At 52.7% G+C, this 21184-nt stretch overlaps 8 protein-coding genes across 8 annotated transcripts; 5 read left to right on the forward strand and 3 right to left on the reverse strand.

Annotated features, from left to right (window-relative positions):
- Positions 1 to 3130: 3130 nt before the first annotated feature.
- A1O3_09188 (uncharacterized protein) lies at positions 3131 to 3637 on the forward strand (the record flags this gene model as incomplete). Its single annotated transcript, XM_007739283.1, has 1 exon — positions 3131 to 3637. One exon carries the CDS (start codon positions 3131 to 3133, stop codon positions 3635 to 3637), a length of 507 nt encoding a protein of 168 aa, XP_007737473.1.
- A 748-nt stretch (positions 3638 to 4385) lies between these two features.
- On the reverse strand, positions 4386 to 5719 carry A1O3_09189 (uncharacterized protein; the record flags this gene model as incomplete). Its single annotated transcript, XM_007739284.1, has 2 exons — positions 4386 to 4728; positions 4785 to 5719. The coding sequence occupies 2 exons, from the start codon at positions 5717 to 5719 to the stop codon at positions 4386 to 4388; spliced, it is 1278 nt and encodes a 425-aa protein (XP_007737474.1).
- Positions 5720 to 6652: 933 nt separating this feature from the next.
- On the forward strand, positions 6653 to 8046 carry A1O3_09190 (acetyl-CoA C-acetyltransferase; the record flags this gene model as incomplete). Its single annotated transcript, XM_007739285.1, has 4 exons — positions 6653 to 6756; positions 6810 to 6859; positions 6908 to 6983; positions 7035 to 8046. 4 exons carry the CDS (start codon positions 6653 to 6655, stop codon positions 8044 to 8046), a joined length of 1242 nt encoding a protein of 413 aa, XP_007737475.1.
- Positions 8047 to 8942: 896 nt separating this feature from the next.
- Positions 8943 to 11942, forward strand: A1O3_09191 (elongation factor 2; the record flags this gene model as incomplete). The annotated part of the gene is made up of 2 exons (XM_007739286.1): positions 8943 to 8962; positions 9014 to 11942. The coding sequence occupies 2 exons, from the start codon at positions 8943 to 8945 to the stop codon at positions 11940 to 11942; spliced, it is 2949 nt and encodes a 982-aa protein (XP_007737476.1).
- Positions 11943 to 12836: 894 nt separating this feature from the next.
- Positions 12837 to 15004, forward strand: A1O3_09192 (heat shock protein SSB1; the record flags this gene model as incomplete). Its single annotated transcript, XM_007739287.1, has 7 exons — positions 12837 to 12879; positions 12933 to 12983; positions 13052 to 13178; positions 13230 to 13395; positions 13447 to 14154; positions 14205 to 14401; positions 14452 to 15004. The coding sequence occupies 7 exons, from the start codon at positions 12837 to 12839 to the stop codon at positions 15002 to 15004; spliced, it is 1845 nt and encodes a 614-aa protein (XP_007737477.1).
- Positions 15005 to 15388: 384 nt separating this feature from the next.
- Positions 15389 to 16923, reverse strand: A1O3_09193 (uncharacterized protein; the record flags this gene model as incomplete). The annotated part of the gene is made up of 2 exons (XM_007739288.1): positions 15389 to 16714; positions 16834 to 16923. 2 exons carry the CDS (start codon positions 16921 to 16923, stop codon positions 15389 to 15391), a joined length of 1416 nt encoding a protein of 471 aa, XP_007737478.1.
- Positions 16924 to 17423: 500 nt separating this feature from the next.
- On the forward strand, positions 17424 to 18556 carry A1O3_09194 (uncharacterized protein; the record flags this gene model as incomplete). Its single annotated transcript, XM_007739289.1, has 2 exons — positions 17424 to 17990; positions 18212 to 18556. The coding sequence occupies 2 exons, from the start codon at positions 17424 to 17426 to the stop codon at positions 18554 to 18556; spliced, it is 912 nt and encodes a 303-aa protein (XP_007737479.1).
- A 744-nt stretch (positions 18557 to 19300) lies between these two features.
- A1O3_09195 (uncharacterized protein) lies at positions 19301 to 20683 on the reverse strand (the record flags this gene model as incomplete). Its single annotated transcript, XM_007739290.1, has 1 exon — positions 19301 to 20683. One exon carries the CDS (start codon positions 20681 to 20683, stop codon positions 19301 to 19303), a length of 1383 nt encoding a protein of 460 aa, XP_007737480.1.
- Between the last annotated feature and the right edge of the window lie 501 nt (positions 20684 to 21184).

Consider the following 21184-nt stretch of genomic DNA (forward strand, 5'->3'; position numbering starts at 1 on the left):
GACACCGTCCATTCGGCGCAGGGCCAGGAACAAAGGACCGGTCCTGCGGGAGAAGGCTCAGACGGTGAGATTTCAGGTTGGCCGGCGTCAAGACCGGTTTCTGGATCGATATCTGCCGAGGCTCAACAGCGCAACAATCTTGGAGACCGGGTACAGGATGTCTGTGAAGTTTCCATGCACGGCAGCGCGACAAGGGTTGGAGGTGGCCTATCGGGGCAAAGGGAGGTGAGAGTGTCTGCTGAACAGGGAGGGAAATCGACCAGGAGACGCGTCTGGATAAGGGCGAGGACGAGCAGAACGGCCCGGCCGAAAGGGAATCAACAGAATCTGATGGAGACTGAGGAGGAGAAGGGCGTGTGCAGTGGGCTTGCCAGATACGATGAGTGATTGCAGTGTGCTGCAGGGTGCGGTGCTGTGCTGTTCTGTGCTGTGCTGTGCTTTTGCTGTGGCTCTGCTGCCAATGCCAATAGTGGTGGGTGTAGCAGCCTACTACTACACATACAGTACTAGCAGTAGTTATGTTATGTTAGTAGCCTGCAGGGCCGTAGCCAGCAGCCATATTTAGCAGTGAAGGTTGACCTCTGCCTGTTTAGGTCTAGCGCCCTTTGTTAGCGCCGCCGATCATCTAATTCTCCTCAGGCTTCAGGGGCTAAGGAGCCTCCTCCGCCGTTGGCTGCTTGCCTTGACCCGCAAGGCCTGGCTGCAGGTCGGGGGCTTTGCAACGCCAGAGCTGTGTCTGGGCCTGTGCTGGTTGGTTCTTAGAGATGCAAGATGCATGGAGCGCTAGAGAAGGACGAACTCTGTTGTCACGGCAGGGCAGGGCACGACTGTGAAGGCCGACACCAAGGGCAGCAACAAGGACCGATCGTTGATGCAGCTTGGTAAAATGTCACAGAGTAGGACGTGTCATTAGTGACCTTGTAAGCTTACATTCCATGCGTTGGCCCAAGTCCTTGCGGAGTGTGTCAGGCTTGACACCACCAAGCCCGGGTTGTGCAAGGCTTTCCCCTACTATGCCACCAACCCCTTCTCCCCTCCTATTTGCTGGGTTGTCAGTGATCCCGGACAAAGTGACGGGGATTGGAGCACTGTTGTGCTGTCGAGAGCATCGAACTTCCAGCCAGTCCATCACTGGCCCGTTTTGCCCAAAATCTCCTCAAACGCGGTCGAGGAGTAGGCATCTTGTGGTGCTTGCGGCTCCTCCAAGGATGGAGGAGATATTTTGGTGGCGGTGGAAGTCATCTCATAGACGTAAGGTTGGGAGACGGCCTTCTACTATACGGGGGCACCTCGTCGCTCTTGTCATAGATCGTCTGTATGGTTGAGACTTTGGTCTGAAATGGAAACTTCGCTGTCTATCAGAAAGACATAGCGAGGACGGTGGAAGCAATCGAGTGACACCAGAGTGGTCATTGAGGAGCGCTAAGGGTTAGCTGGATAAGTGAGGTCAAACCTGAACATGTCTCTGAGCGTCGGTGTTCCAGGAAACCAAGATAGTTCAACCGATCAGATGCAGGATCTTGTCGGCAGTAGATGTGAAGGTGGAACAAACCTTGTTCTTTGCGGGGATCTGGACTACAGCCCAACGAGAGACAGTAACAAGAGAGTCGATTTGTCTCCATGATGACTTTCGTCAAACCGTACGGGGGGACAGGACCGGAGGCTCGGCACGAAGCTGGTGACTGCAGTGGTGCTACACATATACATATGGCTGCAGGACATGGTTCGCGCTAGGACTCCGCCAACAGGCGTTCGTGTACGTAGTGGAAGAGGTGGTGGCATGCACGTGGATCGGAGAATTCACCTCCTAGATCAGGCATAAACTTGCGTTGCTGTCGTCACATGGCTGCCCCCCCTGTTGCTCTAGGTAGATGTTGAATATCCATAGAGACGTAAGGTAGAAGAGCTAACGGGCAAGAGGTTGCTCAAGTGAATGGTAGACTGAAGGAAGGCCAAGCGCACCGCCGAGTCTGGCCATGGCGATAGCACCACCATGAGATCAGATGACGCAGCGATAGACAGTCAACATCATCAAACGAACAAGATGGAAAAATAAATTGATAAGAACACAGCTTCAAGCTGGGATGGAAGATGGGCACCGCGTGGAGCCAAGCAGAAAAGCCGCATCCGGGCCCCCCGCTAGATCGGTATTGGAGAATACATGCGATTGTAATGTCAAATGTCACGTCTCTGTGGCTTGAGCTGGCAACCACACCTGTCCCCGCGCATTCTGTCACGTACGTAACTATCGCGTCACGGCGGGCACTCAAACTTACCGCATCTCACCACTTTTTCTACAGCCAAACCGTGCAACCTCCACCGAACCGACCTCGTGCTGGCAACGTCTGGGCTCTCCTGATGAGGTGATCCCGGGCCCTTTCACAGTCATGCGCCCCCATTCCAATGGGACTCCTGGGGACTCCTCCGATCGCGGGCAGCATTTGCATAGTCCCTCGAAAGCCCAGAAGGCCGAGGTCCTCTCCCGTTCCCAACATTGCGGTCCTTGACTGAGGTGTGTGCAGTGTCAGTGTCGGAGGTTTCCGTGCGTAGTTTACTGAGCTTCCTATGGAGTGAATGACTCTGCTTCTAGAACCGCGCCGTTCCCGTCGCCTACGCGATCCCGACCATGCCGCATGATCACTTGTCCTCGCCGGGACAGACAGGACCGAGAGCGGGCGACCCGACCTTGAACGCAAGCCGGGGAAGCCCAGATCGATTGAGCCAAGCTAACGATGCTCGGTAGCTCGAACGACGTACTGAGCATGGGCTCGATGCGGCCAAAGATGATAGGTATATATCCTTGTGGGAACCCGCCCACCAGCCCTCTCTTTTCTCAGTCGTTCTCCCAAGCTTCCTCCAACAAAGTTTACCAAACACTACTACATATAAGTACACCTGCTGAACCTTTGGCCAGCTGCCGCTGTCAACTCCAAGTCCAATCCAACTACGCCCGGACCTGAAGCCCTCTCTCACTACTCCATACTACCATATCTCGCGCTGCTTCCCCCGCCGACCAGCCTACCGTTGACCCGCCATCCAGCTCCGTCGAAAGAGCCTAGCTGCGCGTCGCATCGCATCAAATAATCTCTACCGTTTCAGCAAAGTCCAAAAAGACCGCCTTCTCCCCGCCATGGCATATGCGTACTACTACGACCTGCCCCCGCCATTGGTGGACCACCTCCACGAACGAAGACACCAGCACGAAAATGTCCTGCAATACCTAGCCCACCGACACCCGCGACCAGAAGAGCACCCGAACCAGCCGGACGTGGATTTCCGCGACGCCCTCAAAGAATATCTGGTGGAAATCGAGGTGCCGGGGACCAAGAAGCCGAGTGATCTCACCGTGTCCTGGACCGGGTCTCGGTCGCTGCTGGTGACCGGGAACTCGTCGAGGCCCGACTATGGCACTGCAGCGAATACGGAGGTGGAGGAGGAGAAAGACCAGCCTCACTCGAACGGGGTCCACTTGCTAGTCGGCGAGAGGAGGATTGGCCCCTTCAGGCGATACGTCAATTTCCCGACCGAGGTGGAAAATGTCAGCGTCACTCTCGAGGCTGGCTTGTTGAAGATCCGCGCCCCGAAGAAGGGATTCACCGACGCGGCCGCGACAAAGGTGGACGTCAAGCATGAGTGAAATGCGTTGTTGTATCTAGTTCTACCCGAATTATACTCTAGGAGGGGAAGGATGCCAATGTCACAGTCCTACATGAGGGACCACAAACATGATAACTTCCCTACTGACACTCACCACCCGTTCGGTGGTCTTCGATCGGCTCTATTGACTGGAAACTCGCGAACACTTCCTCCTTAGTTCCATCTTTCGTCCCTGGCATCCCACCGAGTGGCCACCTACAGCGTTCAATCTGTGCCTTGAAGGAACGTAGTGGCGCTCAGAGGAAAGGGCAAGGGGCGAGGAAATCTATACTTACACTAAAGCGAGAGCACAATGATGGCGTCTGCACCGGACCCTGTACAAGCAAAGGATGCTCAAGCTTCAACCAGGATTCGAGCTTACCGTAAGGTGGACGGCTAAGCAGGGCCTAGGCAGTGAGGGCTTAGGAGGCTGAGCCAGTCGGGGGCTAAGGCCAGATCCAACGTGCAGCGGACGCGATTCCGGCTGATCTCTAGATAAAGACGTATCCTGGTAATGCTGGCCAGATCAGGTGTGTAAACTGTGCAAAGGTGGATTCGTCTGGCAGAGAGGCGGTAGGAAAAGGGGAGATCTCACTGAAGGTCGAAGTTATAACTTCCACCATCGCGTGTTACAGGTCGGTTAGAAGAGTACTGAGTAGCAGAGTGGTAGAGTGGTACTTCTGACAGCAACCCCAAGATACACATACCTCGCCCTGCCAGAACATTGTTGCTCTTAAGAGCACTGTAATCTAGTCCTCCTCGCCGACGCTGTCGTTGTAACATTGAGAGCACAGGCGCACCCCGCAGCCATCACACCGCCAGAGAAAGATCTGAGCCGCCCAAGCGCACCCACCACAACGACGATTTTCCTCCAATACCTCAGAACGAACGTCGACGCGTGTCCAGTGGTCATGTCGACATTCACGCTCCTCGCGTACCCCTTCTGCAACTTGCTCGATATCCGCAGGGCGCCCTTCGTGCTCAACGATACCAGCGGCTCTTGCCAAAAGCCGGCGCTCATCCCAGATTTCACACTCACAGGTCTTCCACGGGTCGTTGCATTCGTAGCAGAACTCAGTTCCACAGTGGCATCTGTAAAGATTATGTTAGCGTCTTGATAGGCATTGTAGAAGGAAAGAATGCCTTACCTCATATGGTTACAGCCGTGGGAGATAATGATGACTCTGTGGCACGCAGGGCAAGTTGCTGCTTCACTCTCCTCTCGCCATTGGTCAAAAGCCTCATCATGGGAAGGGGTGCATTCGGTTGATCCATGGTTCTGTGCCTTGCAAGTTGTACAAGTTGATTCTTGACAGGACGGACAGGTGGCTTCAGTGCCCATGATGGTGCTTGGATCGATGAAGGTAGAGCATGTTGGCACGTAACAATAAGTCCGGTCGCGGGATCCGTACTCGACAATTTTTGCAGCTAGATCGGTCTTCATTTTCTCCCCGAGGACAGCAGCAACTTGGGGTTCTTCGACTGAGATGCTGGTTAGTTCGCCACAGCAGCGCACGGGATAGTGGTCTTCATTTTTCAGCGCCATCTCGAATCTGCGCACTAAACACTGGCGACACCAGACATGGGGGCAGTTGCCGACTTTCATGGTTGCAGAGTGCGGCAAGTTCTCGATACAGACATAACACTCCCTCGCGGGCTGTGTTTCGTCAATTATCATTTTCTCGACGTATTCATTGAGCTGGGTGTTGCCGTGGGGGTCGACCCGATGGTCATCGTAGAAGCCATCCTTGCCAGATGTCCTCAGAGCCATATTGCCAGAGACCAATCCCCCATCACTTCGCCCATCCCTGCTTGCACATGAGGTCTCTTGGTCAAGGAGGCAGTCCACTTCCGGAAAGTCTGAAAGCATGGCTTGATATGTGCTTTGTTGAATCCTCCGGTCCGTCTGACATAGGACAAGATTGTCGAGTTCTTCAAGTTGTACGCGAAGTGCAGCGGCTCGATCTCTCAAGAGAGACGCTTCTGCAGTTGTAATTTGCCCTCGTAGAGATACTGCGATGTCGCAGAGTTCCAGGTAGGTGACGACATTGGAGTTCTCGACATCAAAGGTTTGGTCATCCATGGCCGAAGCAGAATTCTAATAGCGTGTTAGAGACTCCAAGACTCTGAATTCAGATAGCATGGGCACTGGGTGACCTACAGGTGGACGACAACAAACCAGATCGCGTGGGCAAACAAGCGTCTCGATAAAGATGCGAAAGTTCAAGTAGACTGGGTGGTGAAGGAAAAGCTTTAACTGAGGCAGAATTCAGATAGCACAGAAAGAACAAAGTAGACGATTATTTTTGAAACAACACATGGAAGCAACACATTTGCTCATATTCACCGTGCTGCTTATGGGCAGAGCCAACATCACCTCACCACCGGTTGTGACTGAGGCCCGCCCTGTTTCTCGATGCAGACCTTTCCTTGGGACTGGCGTCCATCCAAGTTCAACAATTCCTGAGGCAGCTACTTTCGGAAGCACAGGGACTAGGAGCATCTCGGATGTGGATGTGTAGCCTGGCATGAAATTATTGCGTCGCTGAATGGGATCGCCGTTTCAACAGACACATGAAGCATTCTAACATGGTCAAGAGGTGGCGGTGGCAAGAAGCTGTTGAGGATGAGAGACAGGTAGTCAGGGAGGGACAAGGCTGCGCCAATCTGATAGTACGTAAGGTAATTAATTACCCAGCCTTATAGGTGAGGTAGGTGTACGGATACGGACACAGATACAGTAATTACAGCATCCCCGCTAAGACACGTTCCGGAGTGGCACCATGTTCAGGCACTTTATTTTATTACTGAACTGATCGGCCAGGCTCTCCGCACCCGGCGCCCGCCAAAAATTTGAGGAACGCGTCAACATCTACTCTACAGCCTCTCAATATTAATACCAATCTTTTATATGCAGCCAACCTAGTGTAGTATTTCCAAGATCGAACATCGACTGTCTCCCTGACCACATATATTGCTTCAACCTCTGCACCTTAGCTTCCTCAGAACGACCATCATGGCCTCGACGAACAGTGCCAATGGGCTTCCCCACCAGAAACCTGCACTGCCTGCCGTCTACATTGTTGCGGCAGCACGAACTCCGGTGGGATCATTCCTCGGGTGCGTCCGATACAAAGCCTTCAGTGTTCTCTCCAATGTCTTACTGTTCGCAGATCACTATCTTCATTGACTGCTACCCAACTCGGCTCCCACGCCATCAAATGTCGCAGACCCCTCGCCGCTTAAAGGACTAAAGCTGACCTGCGCTCAGCTGCCCTCGAAAGAGTACCAGAAATCAAGCCTCAAGACGTCCAGGAAGTCTTTTTCGGAAATGTTCTGTCCGCAAAGTAAACTATTGCTCTAACTACTGCTTATGTTCCCTGGTTAACTCCCTACAGTCTTGGCCAGAACCCTGCTCGCCAATGCGCCCTCGGCGGTGGCCTCGAACCTTCCACAGTATGCACGACCGTCAATAAAGTCTGCGCCTCAGGAGTCAAGGCTATCATTCTTGGAGCTCAAACCATCATGACTGGGAATGCAGACATCGTCGTTGCAGGTGGTGCAGAATCCATGTCCAATTGCCCTCACTATCTTCCCACTCTGCGGAGCGGTGCCAAATTCGGGAACCAGACCTTGGTAGACGGCGTTTTAAGAGATGGCCTGAGTGATGCATATGGAAAGCAAGACCACATGGGTCTCCAAGGAGAAGAATGCGCCCGGGACCACGACTTCACCCGCGAACAGCAGGATGATTATGCCATCCAGTCATATCAGAAGGCACAAGCCGCTCAAAAGGACGGAGCCTTTGATTTCGAGATTGCCCCCGTCCAGCTGCCAGGTGCACGAGGGAAGCCAGGTGTTACAGTCGACAAAGACGACGAGCCAAAGAACCTGAATATCGATAAACTGCGCGCCATTAGGCCGGCATTTATCCCTGACAAGGGGACAGTGACTGCCCCTAATGCTTCACCCTTGAGTGATGGTGGCGCTGCCGTTGTACTTGTTTCGGAAGCGAAACTGAAGGAGCTTAATATCAAGCCGTTGGCAAAGATTCTAGGCTGGGGCGATGCTGCTCAGCAGCCCAACAAATTCACCACTGCCCCGGCGCTTGCCATTCCCAAGGCCTTGAAGCACGCTGGCATGAGCCAAGAGGATGTCGACGCATTCGAGATCAACGAGGCCTTCAGCGTTGTGGCGCTCGCCAACATGAAGCTGCTGGGGTTGACCTCTGACAAGGTCAACCTTCACGGTGGCGCCGTCGCCATCGGACATCCTCTGGGTGCCTCAGGCGCAAGAATTGTTACGACCCTGCTGGGCGTCCTGAAAGCGAAGAAGGGCAAGTTCGGATGTGTTGGTATCTGCAATGGCGGCGGCGGAGCTAGCGCGCTGGTCATTGAGTCTTTGATATGAAATCGACTGCATTAAAAGTGAACTTGGCTCACGGTGCGCAAAAGGCAGGAACGGGAGAACTGGCATCGGCTCTTGGTCGTTCAGAATAACACATATCTGCACTTGCTGCGATTTGGAGCGAGCTCACATGTATGGAGAACACTAGACTCAGTACGTGGATGGCCGATACTGTTCATGTTTAGCATCCTGCTCCGAACAGCTCCTAGCCATGTTACGCTAGGCAAGAGGGTAATCGGGTTTAGAGGATCCCCAGAAACCTTGGGCGCATTTGACTGAGCTGGTTTGCATACTTGTATGACGTTGTTCTATCCTACCGGACGCACAATACTGCCGGACCGATGCCATCGTACCATTCCAGATCATCATTGGGAGTCAAGCTTACCTGCTAACCTGTGGTTTCATGGGAGACGGTGGGAGCTCTGTCTGAGAGGCGTGCCAGCAGCCAGGGAACCGAGAACAACAATAGAGGCGACAATATACAGCATCCTAGATGAGTTGCATCCCCCTATAGTTTCTTAAGCCCTGTCTTCGTTGGTATATAGGGCACGGGTTGCGTACTAGGTCCCCTCAATGGAGATTTGCAGAGAGTCCGAACAATATCACGCCCCCACATGCTCTCCGAAGGTCATTACCTATGTTTCGACGTGGGGTTAGGGTGAGGAATTGTCTCGTGTCATGGTAGCCCAAATGCCATGTCCTGTTGAAGTGAATCAGGGGCAAGGCTGGACCATCTTATCTTATCTGGACCCGACGGTGGAGTATGTACTCCGTATGCCGCTGTTGCGCACTGGCCGTCAATAATGCTGGGCAGGATTTTGTAGACTCGAACTCGGAGTGGGAGAGAAATCTTAACTTTTGCGCCGCGCCGCGTCGAGCACAAAACACACCCTGTCAGCATGGACGACCTTTATGACGAGTAAGGCTGATCTGCACCCATGTTCTGAGATGTCCCTAACTGTGGCGATAGGTTCGGCAACTTTATCGGTGAAGCAGCATCTGATGAAGAAGGAACCCAAGATGGCGACGCCGGCCAGAATTACGTCTACGACGAGGACTCGGATACCGAGCAGCAACCGCAGGCTGATCAGTTGATGGAAGTGGATGACGAGGGGCCATCGAATGCAGTGATACTACACGAAGACAAGCAATATTACCCCACGGCGCAACAAGTCTATGGGGAAGATGTCGAGACCATGGTCCAAGAAGAAGATGCCCAACCACTGACACAGCCGATTATCGCGCCGGTCACGCAGAAGAAATTCCAGGTCCAAGAGGCAGATCTCCCTCCTGTTTTCTATTCGAGGGATTTCATGACCGATCTTTTGAGTTTTCCAGAAGGAATCAGAAATATTGCAGTGGCGGGGCATTTGCACCATGGGAAGACTGCATTTGTCGATATGTTGGTGATGCAGACCCATGATCTGCAAGATAGACTGGACAAGAGGGTAGGTAAGAGAAGAGACGAACAGCTGAGATACACGGATACGCATTTCCTCGAGCGAGAGAGAGGCGTCTCGATCAAAGCTGCTCCCATCAGCCTTGTCATGCAAGGAACACGCGGAAAATCACAAATTCTGAACATAATTGACACGCCTGGACATGTCAACTTCGTCGATGAGGTTGCTTCAAGTCTAAGACTGGTCGATGGGGTTGTTCTCGTCGTCGACGTGGTTGAGGGCGTCCAGATCAATACCGAGCAAATCATCAAACATGCGGTGCTCGAAGATTTACCTATGGTCTTGGTCATCAACAAGATGGATCGCTTGATTCTCGAGTTGAAGATCCCACCGACTGATGCATATTTTAAGTTGAAGCACGTGGTCGAAGAAGTCAACACCATCATTGAAAACACTATCCCGGGCCGAGGAGAGAAGAGGAGGCTGTCACCTGAGAAAGGCAACGTTGCCTTCGCCTGCACATCCATGGGGTGGATTTTCACACTGCCCTCATTTGCAAAAATGTATGCCGAGACCTATCAAAAAGTCGACGCGGCAGAGTTCTCTAAGAGGCTTTGGGGTGACATTTTCTTCAACCCCCGGAGCCGCAAGTTCACCAGAAAAGGAATGGAGGAGGGGTCGAAGAGAGCTTTTGTCAACTTTGTGCTGGAACCCATCTACAAACTGTACTCGCATACCATCAGCGAAAGTCCTGAAGATCTCGAAGCGACACTCAAGACCTTGGGAATATCTCTGAAGCCGTCGGAGCTGAAGTCAGATGCGAAAGTGCTACTTAAGCTGGTTTGCGCACAGTTTTTCGGTCCGGCGGGTGGATTTGTTGACATGATTGTGCAACATCTGCCGTCTCCTGTTGATGGGACGAAACGGCTACTGGAACACTACTACACAGGCCCAGCGGACTCTCCCGTTGCGGAGTCCATGTCGAAGTGTGATTCGGAAGGGCCTCTAGTTGTCCACATAACCAAGCTGTTCAACACCGCGGATGCCAAAACTTTCAACGCCTTCGGTCGAATCTTATCTGGCACGGCCTCGCCTGATCACACTGTCCGAGTGCTTGGTGAAGCGTACAGCCTTGAAGATGAGGAAGACTCGACGACTGCGACGATCACATCAACTTTTCTTGACTGCTCGCGTTACAATATTCCTGTCTCAGGGGTCCCTGCGGGTAATCTTGTCCTCCTTGCTGGTATTGACAACTCCATCGTTAAGACTGCAACTGTTGTCGCTGAAGAGTTTCCCAACAATGAGGGTGCTTATATCTTCCAGCCTATTCGACACTTTACCGAATCTGTTTTCAAGGTTGCAGTGGAACCAATAAATCCTTCGGAACTACCCAAAATGCTCGAGGGTCTGCGCAAGGTCAACAAGTCGTACCCGCTGATCACGACAAAGGTCGAGGAATCTGGCGAGCATGTTGTTCTTGGGACAGGCGAACTATACATGGACTGCGTGCTGCATGATTTGAGAACATTGTACGCAGAAATGGACATCAAAGTCTCCGATCCTGTCACTCGGTTCTGCGAGACTGTCACCGAAACAAGTGCGATCATGTGTTACGCATTGACTCCCAACAAGAAAAACAAGTTGACCATGATCGCCGAACCCCTCGATGATGGTATTGCTGAAGACATTGAAGCTGGAGTTGTGAAAATCCGGGACCCTATTCGAAAAGTCGCTAAGTTCTTTGAAGAGAAATATGAATGGGACAAGTTGGCCGCGCGGTCCATTTGGGCTTTTGGCCCGGAGGAGATGGGGCCCAACATACTTTGCGACGACACGCTCCCTTCGACCACTGACAAAAAGCTTCTCAGAACAGTGCAGGAAAGCATCAAACAAGGCTTCTCTTGGGGCACGCGTGAAGGACCGTTGTGCGAAGAGCCCATCCGCAACACCAAGTTCCGGCTTACAGGTGCCGAACTCGCCGCGGAACCTATCTTCCGTGGTGGCGGGCAAATCATCCCCACGGCTCGACGTGCGGTGTATAGTTCTTTCTTGATGGCTGGACCAAGGCTCATGGAACCGGTTTACAGTGTTCACATGACCGGACCTGCAGACTCGATTTCGGGTCTTTACACCGTTCTGATGAAGAGGCGGGGGCATGTTGTTTCTGACGGGCCTGTGGCAGGCACGCCTCTATATGCTGCCAAGGCTCTGCTGCCAGTCATCGATAGTTTCGGTTTCGAGACTGACCTCCGCATTCACAGTCAGGGTGCTGCGAGTGTCTCTTTGGTTTTTGACCGCTGGGACGTTGTCCCAGGTGATCCACTTGACAAGAGCATCCGGATTCGGCCTCTCGAAATGGCTGGGCCTCAGCAAGCCGCCAGAGACTTTGTGCTCAAGACCAGGCGGAGAAAGGGATTGAGTGAGGATGTCGACGTGAAACGTTTCTTGGAGCCAGAACTACTGGCCGGTTTACGAGAAAGCGGTATTCTGGATTAATTGGATAGAGTTCCAGGGCATCTCCGGTTCCTCATGGCAGTAGAGTAAGAGAGCCAACGGCAAAGACACAATATGCTGGGCTAGGGCTATTTTAGCACCATTTCACCACAGATGCGACCTTTCAAAGCAGTATGACACGGACTCGACTACTGCAGCTTGAGCTTGAGAAGGGTCAGTTTTTCGCCATTTGACTGAATGTGCAGCCCTAGCAGACACAATCTCGACGGCTTCAAGGCTCGAGAAAGCTTGTCATCGCTGCGATGCGAAGATGGATACTTGTTATGAAAGACCAAGAATGTATCTTGGTCGTGGACAATGACACAAAGACGGCTTCAACAGTCGAAAGAGGCTTCTCAGCAATGAACGGATGCGAGATTGGGTTGCAGCGATCTCCGATAGCTCAGCAGGAGATCGGTGAGGGTGGTGAGAAGACATGGAGCTGGTCATGCCGAAGCGTCTTCATGTCCGGGAACGAGCAGCATGGTGTTTTGGGAATTGGGACACCTTTGAAAGCATGTCTGAGATCAAAGTACTATGATTTGGAGAAGCCTCCATCAATGAGTCGTGAAAAGAAGATGTGACACGGATTCAGGCTGGCCATCTCAGATGATATCCTCGGTACGTTCTATACTCTGCCAGTGTACGGAGTATATAAAGGTCTTCTGCAAAGGGATTAGCGTAAGTCAGGCCGGAGATAGTGCTGTGGTAGTAACAGCGGCGAGTTTCTTGGCCAAATTTTTTGGAAAATTTATGTGGCCCGCCCCAAAAGTTCGAGTTGGCTGCGCTATATTGTCTGTCGTTCGACAACTTTTCCACCTCTGTTGTCTTTTCCTCCCCTCCTCTATCTACCCCATTCTCGCAGAGTCGACTCAGGAGTCCTTGCACATCGCAATCATGTCCGACGAACTATATGACGGTGCCATTGGCATCGATCTGGGTAGGATTCCGCTTACGAAGCCTGCCTGCCACCTCGTCTAACAAATATACCAGGTACCACATATTCCTGTGTTGCAAACTACGACGGCAACAATGTCGAAATCAGTATGTATCGTCTCGTTGCTTGTTTATTGGCAGTTTAGTAGAATGGCGGTTACTGACACTTATCGCAGTCGCCAACGAGCAGGGTAGCTTCACCACCCCTTCGTTCGTCTCCTTTACCGATGAAGAACGCCTCATTGGCGAGGCCGCGAAGAACCAGGCTGCAATGAACCCTGAAAACACAGTCTTCGATGTCAAGTCAGTTTGCGCCCGCTGGGACTAGGATGACAAGTGCTGACAAGAGCGCAGGCGTTTGATTGGACGACGATTTGACGACCCTATTGTCAAGAAGGATGTTGAATCATGGCCATTCAAGGTTGTTGACCAAGGTGGCAACCCTATGGTGCAAGTCAGATATCTGGGAGAGACAAAGACTTTTTCGCCACAAGAAATCTCGTCGATGGTCCTCACGAAGGTACGGTTGCACCAGCAGTCTCTACGTCTGCAGTACTAATCCCGCGCACAGATGAAGGAGGTTGCCGAAACCAAATTGGGCAAGAAAGTCGAGAAGGCCGTTGTCACAGTCCCTGCCTACTTCAACGACAACCAGCGACAAGCCACCAAGGATGCCGGTGCCATCGCTGGCCTCAATGTTCTCCGTATCATCAACGAGCCCACTGCTGCGGCCATCGCATATGGTCTGGGTTCTGGTAAGACTGACAAGGAGCGAAATGTCCTCATTTACGATCTTGGTGGTGGTACTTTCGATGTCTCCCTTCTCAACATCCACGGCGGCGTCTTCACGGTCAAGGCCACCGCTGGTGACACCCACTTGGGCGGTCAAGATTTCGACACCAACCTCCTCGACCACTTCAAGAAGGAGTTCCAAAGAAAAACCAAGAAGGATCTCTCTGGTGACGCCCGTGCCCTCCGCAGACTCCGCACTGCCTGCGAGCGTGCGAAGAGAACCCTGTCCAGCGCTACCCAGACCACCGTCGAAATTGACTCGCTCTTCGACGGTGAGGACTTCAACACCCAAATCACCCGGGCTCGTTTCGAAGACCTCAACGCCAAGGCTTTCAACGGCACTATCGACCCTGTTCAACAGGTTCTGAAGGATGCCGGCGTTGCCAAGTCTGGTGTCGATGTGATCGTGTTGGTGGGCGGTTCTACCCGTATTCCCCGCATTCAGAAACTGCTCAGCGACTTCTTTGATGGCAAGAAGTTGGAGAAGGTACGTAATTCGACATGATGAGACTTTATGCTTTGCTAACTTGGCTTTAGAGCATCAACCCCGATGAGGCTGTCGCATACGGCGCCGCCGTCCAGGCTGGAATCCTCTCTGGAAAGGCCACTTCTGCCGAGACCGCCGACCTTCTTCTGCTTGATGTCGTGCCGCTCTCCCTGGGTGTTGCCATGGAAGGCAACATCTTTGCCCCTGTCGTCCCTCGCGGCAGCACTGTTCCCGTTTTGAAAAAGAGGTAAGATTACCCTCATGTTGGTGTTTCTTCTGTACTAACATATGAGACAGAACCTTCACTACCGTCCAAGATGCGCAGCAGACCGTTCAATTCCCCGTGTACCAGGGTGAGCGAACCAACTGCGAGGACAACACCTCCCTGGGTGAATTTACCCTGGCTCCTATCCCGCCCATGAAGGCCGGTGATGCTCAACTTGAGGTTGTCTTCGAAGTCGACGTGAACGGTATTCTCAAGGTCACTGCTACCGAGAAATCGTCGGGCCGAAGCGCCAACATCACCATCTCGAACGCGACTGGCAAGCTGTCCAGCGCTGAGATCGAACAGATGGTTGAGGACGCTGCCAAATTCAAGACCACTGACGAGGCTTTCACCAAGAAATTCGAGGCGAAGCAGCAGCTCGAGTCCTACATTGGCCGTGTCGAGGAAATCATCTCTGACCCGGGCTTGTCGCTGAAGATGAAGCGTGGCAACAAGGCCAAGATTGAGGAGGCCCTCAGCGACGCCATGCAGCAGCTTGAGCTGGAGGAGTCGAGCCCCGACGACTTGAAGAAGAAGGAGTTGGCATTGAAGAGAGCTGTGACCAAGGCCATGGCCACGAGGTAAATTATACCTGTGCCCGGGCACTCTTAATCAGATCTGCTCTCGGTTTCCCTCAAAGTTGCCGAGCAACGAATGGCCTTTTTGCAGCCGAGACAGGGGAAGAAGGTCTTTCACGTTCACGAGTATGCATGCCGTTTCAGGTTTGGCTGGCGTCGTTTCGGATGATTTCTCAAAGAGTCCGAATTGCTCACTGGGTGACTTTGTGACCTAAAAGCTGGGAGAAAAAGTCGTGGCTGTTGATGATCAGATAGAGCGGCACTTTTCCACAGGCTTGCAGAATGACATCTTGTTTTCTCGTTCCAAGTTGAACTATTAGGAAGTAGTGCCACTGCCTGGCTCTATGTCTGTTGACTTCAGTGCTATCCCAATTTCTGACGCACTCTAAATCTAACCTTCATTTACCCCTTGAATCCGGCAGCAACTGCACTGCCGTCCTCCGGTTTTTGAAACACTGCCACTTTGGCCCCGGAGGACAATCTGCAGGCCAGGATCGCCTTTGTATCTCTTTTCCGCGTCCCGTTTCCAATCTTCGTAAGAGGTCGGATGCTCATCTTGTGTGGCCCATGCAGTTCTCAGCCCAGTAAATAGAGCCTGAAATTCCTCTTGGTCGCTAGAGACACCCCCACCATTGAAAAAAATGAATCGTTGCATCTTTCTACTCTCCAGCATAATCTTGCCGATGTCACCACGGCCACGGGCCTGGAAAATCCCTGCAAACTCGATCTCTTCCGCAGAAAGCCCATTCTTCCCTTCATAAAAGTCTCCCACAGGCCAGAGCATGCACGGCGTGCTAAAGGCGAGAGTATTGGGCTCGGCGGAGGCAAATTCCCAGTCGATGATACCAGTGATGTTGAAATCAGCGTCGACGAGTATATGATCACCCTTATCGTCAAAATGTTTGAGGAAGAAGCTTGGTCCGCTTTCGTGGCAGTGGGCAGTGACATGCGTGATCATGTCAAGACGCCAGCAGTGGGAGAGATAATTATCCACGGCCAGAGAGGAAAGCTCGCCGTTGACGATTTGGTCTTGCTGCTGAGAGATCATGGCATGTAGCGAAGACTGTAGGGTTTCGAAAGGGCCCAGTGTCTGTTCTGGGGACGAGAACAAAGGTAGTTGCGCGAAGCCGCCAACTTTGAGAACGTCCTGGCTAAGGCTCAGGGATCCACTGGTGTGAAAAGGGTGCTTCTCTAATTCAAGGAAGATATCCACAAGCTGGTCCATGACTCTGGTCCTTTGGCCGGATGTAGCTTCATCCCATTCCAATGGCACACCAGGCAACTTTTCCATAAGCGCGTATGATGCACGAACAGGATTGATGATGGAATCAGCAGCATATGCGTAGACCTTTGGAGCGGGGACGCCTGTCTTCTCTAGAAATTTCAGCGTTGCCATCTCGCTCATGAAGATGTATTCTTGGGTAGGTTTCGGCGGAAGTAGAGGATCGTCGAGGCGGATACGGGCCAGCCAGACGGTACCGTCCTCGAACTCAATGTCAAGATGACAATTTTGGCCGCCCAACTGGCTCTGGATAAGTTCTAGATTGGGCCGACCCTTGGAATGGAATTCGAGAGCTGGCACTCTACAGCACAAGCCATTGCGAGCCGTGCTAGCAGCCGAAGTCAGGGCCACGAGGTTGATTTTGGCAATGAGGCTTAATAAATGCTGCTTTTTGGCGGCATCCAAAGCCGCATAATAGGTATCTGGGTCCGTATTCTGTTGATATTAGTTCCCAGCCCAGTCACTAAAGGAGAGCAAGCGTTCCACCTCTGAAGGACAGCTATGGAAGGGAGATGCCGAATGTCTTGTGCAGTAATGCGCAGAGCAAATCATACAGCTTCCGAACGTCCGTTCCGCAGGTCGTGAGCAAGGCCGGTAGCTGCAGCTTCGGAGAGGCATTGCGCACTGCCTATATCCCAATGCATAATATATTCAACTCAACCTGAACTCTTGAAATCATCCAGAAGATATTGTGAAACAATGGAACAGCAGGAGGAAAGGACACTTGCAAAGCTCTGAATCACAGGTCGTGCAAACGCACAGGCGCGTAACATGGTGTGTGTATGTTTAGCATCAGCAACCGCGTTCCGCATTTCAATCTGACACCCTGCAGGGCGTACAATATGGGATCAAAGCCCCTCCAGCAAAACATATTCAAGAGCTGAATACCTTTTTCCTGGTGGGTCGAAAATCCCAGCTTTATGCCAGGCAATTTCCTCGATTGTAGATCCAAGAGTACAGAGTAGTAACATAATAGTAGTTCAACTGATGGGAAACGAATTGCAACGCCGCTTTTGTGGCTCAATACGCAGCATCCGAAGCTTCTCCAACATCATCCACCAAAACCATCGACGTCTCAAACAGTCCTTGGAAGGTTCCCATTTCTGACCTCACTTCCAGACGGCTGGACAGCTTCTCAACCACAATGCGCAGAGACTCCTCTCTCCGTCTTGTCCAGCGGGGTTTGCTCGCCGCGCAGCCGCAATCCTCGTCCCAACCATCCATCTGTCTCCAATGCCGCAGTCTCTTGCTACGACGGCCGACCCTCGTGAGTGCGAGTCTCCAGAGACCGTCCCAAGCGGCAGCGGCAGCCCAGCAATTTAGCACTTCGACCGGGTGGCTGAAGAAATCTTCCTCGTCCAACAAATCATCGCGCAAATCGCCCGAAGTGACACCCCCCAAGAAGGAAGGCCATGTGCCCGACAACATGGCGACCCGCGGACGCGATTCCGAGCTCGACCCCTACGACTTTACAGACTTAAACGACAAGATTGCAAAAGCCATCTCCAGGCTGAAGGATGGGCTGGTCAAGACACGCGACGCAGGGCGAGTGACACCCGCCATGGTTGAGTCGCTCCCCGTCGAGATCAACGTCAAGGGCCACGATGCTCATGGCGCGTCGCCGCATAAGGAGAGGACGAAGATTGGGGATTTGGCCAGTGTCACGCCTCGAGGGGGCAGAATGGTGCAGGTATTTTGTGCGGAGCAGGCGGTATGTCTTTCCCTCGCATCGTTGTTCCACGCCTCGCTGTTCTACTACTTAAGCCCCTGTTCCTTTTTCTTGCGCTTGCATCTGGTGTCTTCTTGAGGTTATTCTGCCCTCTTGGTTTTTTAGGTTGACCGACGCCGTTCCTCTGCGTCCATGTCTATCCCGCCATGGCTTCCGGCGTCCTCTCTCGTTCCTGACTAACGCCCCATTTCGGTCTTCCTTAGCAAGTCAAGCCAATCTGCTCCTCGATCATCGGCAGCCCGCACAGCCTAGTGCCCCAAGTTGACCAGCACAACCCGCTTTTGGTTCTAGTGCCAGTGCCGCCCATGACTGCCGAGACGCGCGCCCAAGCCCGCGCTGAAGCCAAAAAGGTATTCGACCGCGCCAGCCTCGACGTACGCAACGCCCGTGGCGATGCCCAGAAGCGATTCCGCAAAATGGAGAACCAGAAACTCGTCATCGTCGACGAGCTCCATAAGGCGCACAAGCAGATGGAGGAGATTGTGCGGAAGGCCCAGGATGAGTGCAAGAAGCACTACGATGGCGCGGTCAAGGCCATGGAAGGATAGTTAGTACACATGTAGACATAAATGTTCACCAAACGAAAGAGCAAGCAAGACGGAAAGAGCGTGACAAGGAATAGGCAACGAAGAGGCCGACCCTGAGGACTAGTATGAGGCGAGATGGGAAGGGGAATGGAACTTGAGAAAGTCTACCACCAGCGTCGAACGAAGGAGGTCAAAGAGCGGCCGGATCATGAAGATCTAACGACGCAGGATATAAACGGGGTCGTTGAGGCAGGCCATGAAATACTCAAGCGCCTGACCGAGGCCTGTGTGGCAAAAGGGGTGTAATATATCGAGGCACTGCTGTACCACTACCACTACCACGGGCCAAAAAAAGGGACAATCAAAAGTTTTGACAGCTTCTCTTCTCTACCGAGGAAAAGAAGCGCGATTGAGAGGATTGGAGAGAGAATCCAGATTGTTTTCCAGACCTTGCGGTGTGTCTGTACTCCGTACATGGAGGATCGCAAAGGATACCTTTGAATATCTACCCCTGCACCAACTGATCGGAAGAAGCGCACAGCTCGCAGCCCTCCATCAACCACCCCTCCGCTCCTCTACAACCGAGCAAAGACATCGTTTAGTAGGATTTCCTCGTTTTCGGCTGAGCCCCATGAGCGCTGGGACGCACACCCTTACAGTCCATATAGTGACGGTACCCAAACAGTTTTATGAACAACTTGCACACAAAAGCACCCGTGCAAAGATCCATAGCAGGCTTGATTCAGGTACATCAAAGGCAAAGGCTCACTTTTCTCCCCCTCTTTCCTCTTCCCGTGAACCTACTTCTCTCCTTTCTTTCTCCGCGGCAGAAGAGTCGGTGGCGGAATCCTCGGGCGGATGGGTTTGATGTTTAGAATCGGGGCTCTTCATCCCCTCTGGTTGCAAGAAGCTAGGTCGGTTGCGGGAGCTCAATGGTTTGTGCCATGTCGTAGCGTCTGGGATCCCATATGCTTTGGTGATCATGGGCCGGCCGACAAGGCTCTTGGATTGGGGAGAGTAGACGGCAAACACATCCAGACGCAGCTTGCCACGTTCCCCGACAAATTCGACATACCCAATGATATGGCATGGGTCCCGAGCGTCGGTGCGCTCCGCTTTCGCTTGTCCCAGAGACCAATGCAAACGGAACACCGTACAGGCTGACTCGATGGCATGTTGGTATGTCATTGACCTGACAGCATCACGGTAGGCCTGTCTCGAGGCATGTTCTCCATACTCGCCGCGCAGAAATGGTAACATTTTTTTCATATCGTTCTCCGAAACTCCACGGATCGGTAGTTGCTGAGCTGTCTTTTCCTCTTCAGTGGGAGGCCTCGTCGGCGGACGCACCAGATACAACGGGTTTATCTTGCTGCTACTGCTGCTAGTCTGGACACCGCCAGACGAAGGCCTCGTAGAATTCAATCGATCCTGCACTCGGGCCTTTGTGATTCGATATGACACGACCCAGAATTCTCTAAGCCCATGATAGAAAGCTCTCGAAAGAATGATGGGATGGAAAGCACGATCCAGTTTGCTCCCCAAACTCTCTGGTAGAGGACGCCAATCGACCGAGGCCTGGCCAGACTTACTCACAAAATATGGTACCTCATACACAGGGGGCCGGTTGAGGGGGACGACGAGTTCCAAATTCACTCGCATTTGGCCCGGCTTGATGATCCCGAGAAATGCGGCCAGTTGTCCTCGTTTCTTCGCTTCCTTCTCCGCCTGTCGAGCAACCTCCACTTTTAAATCGTGCAGGAGTTTCTTGTCCTGCTGTAGTCGTTGAAACGTCTTCCATTCAGGATCGCTGGGTCTATAAGGTCGTCCATTTCGCTGACGGATATATACAAGAAGCGGAAAGCTGATTTCGTTCTGCCCCAGCTCGGGGCCTGGGAATGAGTTTGAGGGCGTGCGCTGCTGCGACCCAGGTCCTTGCGTCAGCCCTTCAACCCGGGATCGAACAATTTCGAGGTCGGCGTCGGCGGCCTTTGCACTCGTCTCTTTCGGGAATATGTAGCTGGCAGTGGATATCACACAATAACTGATGAGAAAACTGCTCAAGAGGCGAGAAGTAAACGGTCTGGAAGATAATGTTAGGCCCTTGTTATCCAGATCAGTCACTCCAACCACACAGGCCACACACATACTTGGATTGTCTTGTCACCGACACTCTTTGGAGGCCAATCTGCCCGTTCTGGAGCGGCACACGCGCTGTCCGCGACCGACGGAACAGGGACTGAAGCATCGAGTTGCATCAATTGCGGACATTATTGTAGCGGAGGAAGTTGGATGGTCGACTCGCCCGCATTTGGTTGCGGCGGTAGATCTGCGGGAGGGTCGTTGCTTATGGACGGCAGGAGACTTGTTTCATACGCCGTTATCTGAGAGGAGACCACGAGGAGAATGCAGACGATGCTGCCGGGCCGTAGTCTTTGACTATTGTGAGTCGTGACGGAGAAAGATCTTGGTTTGTGGGGGATGATGGGCTGCGGAAGGCGATGGCACGTGAAGCGAGTACTGCACTCCGTACTAGTATCCGTACGTGTAATAATACTGACAGCTGCGCCTGCGCCGTGTGCTTTTGACAGGCCAAACCAATGTCCTAACATCCCAATATCCCCCTTTCAGTCTTCTCCTTTCCAGCTG

This window comes from Capronia epimyces (genome assembly GCF_000585565.1).
Source record: "Capronia epimyces CBS 606.96 chromosome Unknown aczIQ-supercont1.9, whole genome shotgun sequence".
NCBI lineage: Eukaryota > Fungi > Ascomycota > Eurotiomycetes > Chaetothyriales > Herpotrichiellaceae > Capronia > Capronia epimyces.